The sequence below is a fragment of the Crocuta crocuta genome, unplaced genomic scaffold (assembly GCF_008692635.1).
Source record: "Crocuta crocuta isolate KB4526 unplaced genomic scaffold, BGI_CrCroc_1.0 scaffold77, whole genome shotgun sequence".
NCBI lineage: Eukaryota > Metazoa > Chordata > Mammalia > Carnivora > Hyaenidae > Crocuta > Crocuta crocuta.
Window position 1 is genome coordinate 123,269 of NW_027532172.1, and position 8,704 is coordinate 131,972.

Below are 8,704 nucleotides of genomic sequence, written 5' to 3' on the forward strand. Positions count from 1 at the left end.
GCCCAACAGCACAAGCTCTGCTTGAAACTCTCCCCACCCGCAGCCAGATCAGCGGAGCGGCTCAGAGGGAGCCGGGAAGGGCGGCCAAGGCCGGCTTGGGCAGGAACCTATGCGGGTCAAGACGTCTTCCCAACGCCCACCTCCGACCATCAGGACACCACCGGGACCTCAGGCATCCGAGGCCGGCGTCTCCCAGCTCAAACCAGCTTCCCACGCTGGAGCCCTGGAGGGTCACGTAAGCTCTGGCCTCGGTTTGCTCACCACAAAGAGGCAGGAGACATACTACTGACCCCAGTGGGGTGGGGGGGGGGCGGATTAAGGACTTCGGGTGTTTTCGTACATGCTGACAACAGGCAAGCAAAGAACAACGCTCGTGACTCTTCCTAGCATCCCCACAACCCTAGCACCCCCGGCGGGGCTGGGGCGGCCGAGGCTCGGGGGTCGGGAGGGCAGCAGGGACACAGTGGTCTGGACAGTCGCTAATTAGGTCCAAGGGCCCGTCGCGAGGAGTCCCCGCGGGTCTCGGTGCGGCTGGGGGTAGTGAAGCCGCTCAGGGGGCGGAGTAGTCCCCCTGGCCGGCGCCGAGGCCCCGGACGACGTCCCGAAGAGGCCTCGCTTCGACGATGATGAGCGTCCCCACTCTCCTTTCCTCTTCGGTTCCCCCTGAATGGACGCAGCGTCCTGCAGACGACAGCACCACCCCGTGCACTCCCTTCCCGCGCTCTTCCCGGGGCCTATGGAGGCTGCGCGGGCCGTGAGGGCGGGAATCGGAGAGCCCACCGCGCGTGCGCCCTCTGCTGGCGCCTAACGGTCTCCCGGCCCGCATGCGCACGAGCCCTAAGCCCCGCCCCCCCGAGGCGCGGGCGCGCGGAGCCGTTGGCGTCGCTCCCCGCCCTCCCCTTCCCGCCGGGGGGCGGGGTCGCCACAAGTTGGGGGTGGGTGGAAGGCGGGGACACACAATGCCACGCCCCCTCGATCTTCTTTTGAAGCCCCTCGACTCTTCACCGCTGGCCAATTGCAGCCCGCCCTGTCCCGAGCTCCGACCAATGAGCTGCGCGGTCGGGTCGCTTCCGGCACCGCGCCTTGCTCTCCTCTTCCCCAGGTCTCCCCGCGACGGGCGGGGCGCGGGGGCGGGTGTCGGCCTTGGTGACGCTCAGCGGGCCGGGAGCCAATAAGGGGCGGGATCGGTGCTGATGGACGGGGCCAGCGGCCAGTGGCGAGGCGCTGGCCGCACTTCCCGTCGGGGAGAGAGTGTAATATGGCGAAGACCTACGATTACCTGTTCAAGCTGCTGCTGATCGGGGACTCGGGGGTGGGGAAGACCTGTGTCCTGTTCCGCTTCTCCGAGGACGCCTTCAACTCAACTTTCATCTCCACCATAGGTAGCGGGGCCGGGGAGCGGCCGGGGACGCCGGAGGCCCGGGTCGGGCGCGCCACTGAAGGGCTGGGGCTGAGGGAGCGGCTGGGCCGGCCGGATCCAGGGATTAGAGAGGGTCGAGGGGACCGGAGGGGAAAAGAACAACCGCTTCCACCGCTTTTCGGGGGTTCCCGGGCTATGGGAGAAGGGGTGGAAGCCAAGGGCCCATTTTGCAGATGGGGAGACTGAGGCCCCAACTCTCAGCTTGCTCGTCAGGAAGTATAGGTCTTGGGCTGGGGTTCTGCCGCCGGTCAGCTCGTTCTGTCCACACAGCAGCCCTCGAAGCTGTTCTTTTGGAGTCGCCGTCTTACAGAAGTGAAACAGGCTTGGGGAGTTGGCCATAGGAAGATGCCTTTGACATCTGACCTTATTAGGCATGTGTGCTAGCCCCTCTATGTGCATTATTACACTCTCCAGCCCTCTGTGTTAGATGGCATTATGAGCGTTAATGAGGAATTTGAACCCCAGGGAAGCATGCAACTCACCCAAGGTCACACAGCCTGCAAGTGGCAGAGATGGAATTTGAATCCATGTGGGTCTAACACCCAAAGTCAAGGCTCGACCATCTTAGAGAGTTGTGAGCACTCATCCCCGGGGCCAGCACAGATGATCTGTTTCAGAGCCAGAACTTTAAACCAGTCCTCTCCCTCTCTTCCCTCTGTACTGTTCAGGGGCTAAGCCCCTCTCCCTGACCCTGTTTCCCCCATGGGTGAATTTCCTCTAGAAGAAATGGCAGGAAGGAGTCTGGAGCCTTTCTCAGCCTGACCTTCCATCCCATTCGAGGGCGACAGCGATGACGCCTGACAGCTGCCTGTCCTAGGACCTGTCATCCCCAAGTAGATGCCAGATAAAAACCTGAGTGAGAAACCCAGATCAGCCGCAGCCACGTACAGCGCTGACTTCCCTATCTTGAGGCCCAGGATGCCAGTTGTCACTTTGCAGAACAGCCTTTCCCACAAAGCCAGCCCACACTGTGGTTGAACGGAATTGGCTTGTTGCTTCTCCGTTCTGATATCCACAAAAGCCGAGCTGACTTCTCCGCATGTCACAAAAACAGCCATTGCCCGTGTGAAAACGTTTGACCTGGAAGTAACACTGAGCTATGTATGCAGCCTTGCTCCAGAATGGTCACCAAGCCCGGGGGTCGATTCTGAATGGGGAAAGCCTAGGGGCCAGGCTTTGCTTTACCCCCTGTGTAACTCGAACCCAGCCACCTTATCTCCCTGAACCCCACCATGACCTGCTCATGCCATCCTTGCCTCCAGGAGCTGCACTTGACAGTTATGTGCCAGATGCAAAGTAGAGAGAATTGGACTGGAAATCATCTTTCCAGCTTTCCAGCCGCTGTGTGGCCTTGAACGAGCACTTAGACTCTGAGCCCTGTTTCTTCAGGTCAGGAGTAATGCTCTCCGCCTTGGCCAGTGCCCTGGATGGTTGAAGATCATAAATGAAGGAGAGGTTGTTATCCTGGCCAGAGACAGTCTGGAGCAAGCAGAATGGCTCCTGCAATGATAGCATCTCATCTCTGGATCCAGAGGTTTCACATTCCTCCCCCTCCACCACTCCAAGGTCAAACGCTGGCATAACTCTTGCATCTCCACGAATCAGGAAGCGATGTTGGCTCCTGGCAGGCTGTGGCTTGCTTTCAACCCAGACCTCAGTTTCCCAGTGTCAGAAACTTCCTGTTCAGCACAAGCACCAGTGAGATCAACTCAGAGATTAGGCCTTTCTGTTTGGTTTCTAATTATCCTCCAGAAAACTCAGTCTAGCTCTTTAGGGCTCCGAGGAAGCCAGCCTCCATCTCCAGACAAAGACATGACTTGGGCAAGGTCATCTAAGGTCACCTAGGGAGGTATACAGGTGGCACTTAAACCCAGAATCCTTCCCTCCCGCCTCGGTATTCTCCTTACATTTGTAGTTTTCCTGCAGGCCTCTGTCTTCTGAGAAAATCTCATTCATCCTGAACTTGAAGTAATGGCCTTATAATTCTTAGCCTTGTAAAATTTAACGCTTCCTAATTAAATCTGGTGTGTTAATGAAACCCAAGAAGAGGTCAGGACAGAGTGATGCTGTGGGGCTTTGCCGATCAAACAGTGCGTCTTGATTTTATACGTCCCTGTGGATCTGTGATAGGACATAGGGATGTTTTAGGAAGGAACTGCAGCGGGCCGCTTAGTCCTGAAATACAACCGAACGTGTAAAGGTGATTCTCTCCTGGCACGGAGCATCCCCCCGGGTTTTCTTTATAGATCAGGGACTAAGTGGCTGTTCGTTTCCTGCCCCGCTTTCATTTTGCCAAAGCCTGTTCTTGCAAGCTTGCATCGATCGTTTGCAGCGCGAACTTGGCCCCCGCGGCTCCTGGAATTGGTTCTTCCCAGCCTGGCTCCGCTTCCACCGCTTCCTCGGGGCCCCACTCACTCATTCCTTCAGGGAGTCAAGCGGCGGATGTGAACGTGCTTCGTAAGCCACGTGGCACCCCATTGCTTTTAGTTCTTTCGCCCCTGCCTTCTTGCCCCGGCGCCTGCTGTGTGCCAGCACAGCTGCAGGAGCTGAGAAGATGCCTGGGATGAATCAGAGGGAAACAAACGTAACCAGGCCTGTCGCCAAGGTGTGTGCGCGGGCCTGGGCGATCTGTTTCTAGCAAACACGCGGTCGGCCTCTGCCATGCTGAGTTACTGGAGACACAGCCATGAGCCAGGCGGCCGGGTCCCTGCCCTGCTGTGGCTTGTGTCCTCGTGGGCACATTTCAAGTGCAGGCAGGTCTCCCCTGGGGTCCCCTGGATGGGTCTGGAGGTGGGCAGGGGTGAAATTAACCTCCCTGTCATCAGTTCTGAGGGCTCAAGCCAGGCCTCAGCCTCAAGGCTTCACGGGCAGAGACGTAGAACAAACTTGTGGAGGTAAAGGCAAGGTTGGGCTGTGTGCCGTCCGTGCCCGCCATTCATGTGGGCAAGTTTCACTCCGAGGTCCTTGGAGCAAATACACACATATGCGCTGTCCAGGGTCTGCACCCGAAAAAGGAAGAGGAGCGACGGGAGAGAGAGCGAGGAGGGTCAGGAAGGCTCACCTGGGGAGGTGCGGCGAACAGAGGCCTCAGTGAAGGGCCGGGGAAGCCAGGTAGTTATGGAAGGAAGCGACATTTCGAGAGAGGGGAGAGCAAGCGTGAGAGCCCCGAGTCCAGATCGCACTTGGGGGACTTTGGCAACTGTCACGGGAGCTGTGGGTGCCACGCAGCCACCAGGTGAGGCAGGACCTTGGCACGTACGCTCGACCCTTCTCACTATTCCGGGCCTGAGGGGGTGGCAGGAAGCCTCTGGAAGGTGTTTTTGGTTGCCGCGGTGCACATCAGGCCTTCATTCCTCTTTATGGCTGGGGGGGGGGGGGGGGGGGGCGGGNACACGCTGGCAGGTTAGCTTTGTGACGTGGTTGTCACAAAGGAAAGCCGGGGAGGGCACTGAGGGGGTAGGAGGCTGAGAGTCACCCTGCTCTTGGGGAGAGGGGACTGCAGCTGACGGGTGGGAAGTGAGGGCTGGGTCAGGAAGGCTTCTTGGAAGGTGACCTCCCAGCAGGTCTGGTGGTGGCTTAGTGATTAAACGTCCGACTCTTGGTTTCGGTTCAGGTCAAGAACTCAGGTTCGTGGGATCAAGCCCCGTGTCAGGCTCTGCACCAACAGTGTGGACCCTGCTTGGGATCCTTTCTCTCCCTCTCTCTGCTCCTCCCCCCATGCATGCTCTCTCTCAAATAAACAAACTTAAAAAAACAAATGAAAGGAGAAAGGTGGTTAGGCTGACAGGTGGGCGGGGTCAGGACCACCCACAGAGAAGGACCGGCAGGTCCAAAGGCCTCGCGATGTTGTGGGGCTCCGTGCCCCGTGTGCTCAGGAGGGCCTGCTGCTGGGTGGCGGGAAGCGTGGGGCTCTGGCCCTCGAAGGGTTCTGTGGAGGCCGACGGCCAGAGGCTGCCGAGGTGGGGGGGGGGCAGGGCATCGTCACCCGAATGGCCTGGGCCCGCCCGCCAGCCGAGCCACCTGCAGCTTCCCTCCTGGCAGCTCCATCTGCCCTCGGCCTCAGCTTCCCCTTCCAGGAGAGGAGACGGTTTTCTCCAGGTGCCTCCAGATTGATGGTAGCAGACGCTGAGCCCCCCCCCCCCGTACCCCAGTACCAGACAGCTGCTCCCGGACAGGCTGGCAGCGGCCACCTCAGATGCAGCTTGGGCCGCAGGCTGATGGTAACGTGCCTTTTTTTCCCTTTTGTTTCAGGAATTGACTTTAAAATTAGGACCATAGAGCTCGATGGCAAGAGAATTAAGCTACAGATATGGTAAGAGTCCTCGGCAGCCTCCACCCCTTCACCCAGGGAGTGCTTTGAGCCAGTGCCTCTCTCTCGCCCTGCCTGTGACCATGGCCTCCACCTCTTTGCGCCTAGCCACACACATCAGGCCTTCCTCAGAAACCCCGGGGACCGTGCTCTGCTCGTTACTGGGGCTTGGAGTCTGTGTCAGCACCTTCTGGGGCCACGGCTGCCATCCAGGTTAGCTCGGCATCCCGATGCGGGTGCCACCGGGCCTGAGCTTCCTAGTGGCCTGCTTCCATTGAACTTGGAGAGTGCCTTCTACGCCTGGCCCATGCCCCAGTCTAGCATTTCCTTTTGACACTATCAGCTCGCTGAAGGCCAGACATCGTTTCCTCTTTTCTCCCCCAGGGAAGCCCAAGCCTTACTTCTTTCACCCACAGACCTGAAACCCCAGAACTAAAAATAAGCTGAGGCCTGGCCCAGTGGCGGGAGCCGTTTCTGTTCCGCTTACCTGGGGCTGCCTTCTTGCGATACATAAACCTGGAGAGGTTTGAGTCCCTGTCGCTGGCACCGACTGAGGTCTGTAGCCCCTCGGAGGTGCCAGGAAGGCTGAGCTCAGGTGGTCAGATGGAGGGGAGCCCCCACCCCGCAGCCACATTGCCCGCGGCAGACTGTGAGCCTCGAGTGAAATAATAGAGAAGTCACATTGGAGAGGGTGGTGAAATCTCCCTGCCCCAGCGAGCACCTGTGGTGAGAGAGTGTCGTGAGGGGGGCCATGAAGCCGCCTTCCCTGCAGCCCGCCTCCCTCCCCCGAGTTTCTGCCAGCCCAGGGCGCCCCCTCAGCTCCCGCGGTATTCACCTCTGAATCTGACCCCAGAGTGGAAACCTGGATGAGGCCTGACGCCTTCCAGGTGGTAATCCGCCCGTCTCTGGTCTCTGGTCTCTGGCTGCCTCCTATGTTACAAGGCCTAGAAGCATCTCCACCTTTACCACGTGGCTCCCCAGCAGCCCTGGCGCCCCAAGTCCAAAGTGACATGGCGGCCGCTGGTGGAAGTTTCACTTTCCTCTTCTCCTCTCTTCCCACTTCTGCTCTCAGCAGTCTCGATGGGGTCAGTAACTCTCAACGCTTTTCTAGATTAGGGCCACGGCGGAGGATAAAATGACTGTTCCTAACCACTAATGTCACCTCCCTCTGGCGTCAGAAAGCCAGCTGAGCCCCAGATGAGGCGCTTCTGTACAGCCCAGCCACGCAGAGTCCTCGCGGGGGCATGAAAGGAACCCCCAATCCAGGGACAAAAGACACAGGGCTGGCCCTGTCTCCGCCGCCAGTCAGTTAGGCCATCTTTACACCAACACTCAATGCCCCCTGTGCCAGGAGCTGGGCTGGGCACGATGTGTCTCACCCAGGTGTGGCCCTGCGCCGGCGAGGAAGGACCTCTGCGAAGACAGCAAGCATGAAGGGATTTCCTGAGCCCCGCTGAGGGTGTTAACCTCACCCCTCCAGCCATGTGACCGGCCCCTTCCGTGCCCGTGTGGCCCTAGATTTTCACAGCTAACATCCCACCTTGGCTCTTCTGTGACCCAGAAACTCTGGGGAGAATCCCCAGGAAACAGGTGCAGAAGAGGGGTCACTGGGGGACATGACGTTATGCCCCACAGGGCAGGTTTTTAACACTTCTGAGTCAGTTTCCTTCTATGTGAGAGTAGAGAGAATGAGGGTGCTGCCCCTCAGCCGGACAGCGCAGTAGGAAATGACCCGGGAGAAAGTGGGGCGTCCGTCCCGGCTGAATGCCCATTGTTCCCACGGTGATGACCACTCATGTTTGCTGACACTCATGTCCCTTCCTCTTCTCCAGGGACACTGCTGGTCAGGAACGGTTTCGGACGATCACAACGGCCTACTACAGGGGCGCAATGGTACGGACTGGCTTTTTGTTTCTTTTTTTTTTTTTAAGTCGACACGAAGGTCACTCTCTTGAATACCAGAACCCAGATGTTTCTGGGGAGTCCAGGCTCGGGCTTCCCGAGGGGTCCTGGGTCCCAGGTTACTTTTAGGGAAAGGCTGTGTGCCCCGCCCCCACCCCGACATACCTCCTCTGCTGCTTCAGGGACAAGGCCGGGTTCAAGGGAAGCTGATTTGTTCGGAATGAGGGAAGACAGGAAGCTGGTTCTCCCAGGTGAGGTCAGTGAAATTGGAGCCGGCGTGCCCCAACGCTTAGGAGCGTTCACGGGGCCCGTGTCAGTCTCTCTGGAATTTGCTACTTGAAGATCTTCCAGGAGCTGACTTGCTCCGGGCGGCTGGCCGTTGAATCTGTAGCCCAGGCCAGAGGCAGGGTGATGTGACGGGAGGGCTCAGTCCCCATCCCTCGCGTACACTTCCCAAGCACCTTCTCTAGGCCAGGCCTGAACGAGATGTGGAGGCGGCCCCCGAATGGGCTGGCTTCCCGTCCTCCGAGGGGGTCGTGCGCACGTGAGGTGTGGGCAGAGGGGAGCGCCCAGGGCCCGGGGGAAGCGGAAGGCAGGCCCCTGGCCCTGCACCCTGGGCCGCCCTCTGAGCCCCATCTCCTTACTCGGAAAGTGGGACAGAGAGCAGGTAGGTCGTTCTGTTCCGTGAGGACAGATGGCCAACACCCCCGGCCTCCCACGCTGGCCAGGGCGAGACCACAGGCTCTGAGGGCAGAGCCGTGTGTCGGTCGCTGCCGCAGGCCCTGTGCCTCGGGCCGTGCTGGCTCTGTGGTGGGGGCTGAGGACATCCTGGTGGGCAGCAGAAATGAACGGAGGCGCAAAGTGGTTAGAGCTTCCTGCACAGCTTTTGAAACATAATAGGAACTCAATCATATGGATGGCAACCTTAGCGCTCCTCATTAAAATTTATTTACTAATTTTCCTCTCACTTTGCTGTGCTCTGGCGAGGAGGGCAGGGGGGCCTCAAGGAACTGGGATCCTGGGGGAGCTTCTGTCGTGTGGCCTCAGGTAGGCCCCCTCCGCATCTGGGCCCA

General features: G+C 59.2%; 1 protein-coding gene across 1 annotated transcript in view; it reads left to right on the forward strand.

The window, feature by feature from the left end:
- The first annotated feature begins 1,222 nt into the window (after window positions 1-1,222).
- The window catches only part of RAB8A (RAB8A, member RAS oncogene family), a 17,817-nt gene continuing 10,335 nt past the window's right edge, over window positions 1,223-8,704 (forward strand). The window contains exons 1-3 of the mRNA XM_077776966.1: window positions 1,223-1,382; window positions 5,672-5,732; window positions 7,562-7,622. Of these exons, the coding sequence (XP_077633092.1) occupies window positions 1,259-1,382; window positions 5,672-5,732; window positions 7,562-7,622 (246 nt within the window). The 5' untranslated portion in view covers window positions 1,223-1,258. The remainder of the gene's footprint in view (window positions 1,383-5,671; window positions 5,733-7,561; window positions 7,623-8,704) is intronic.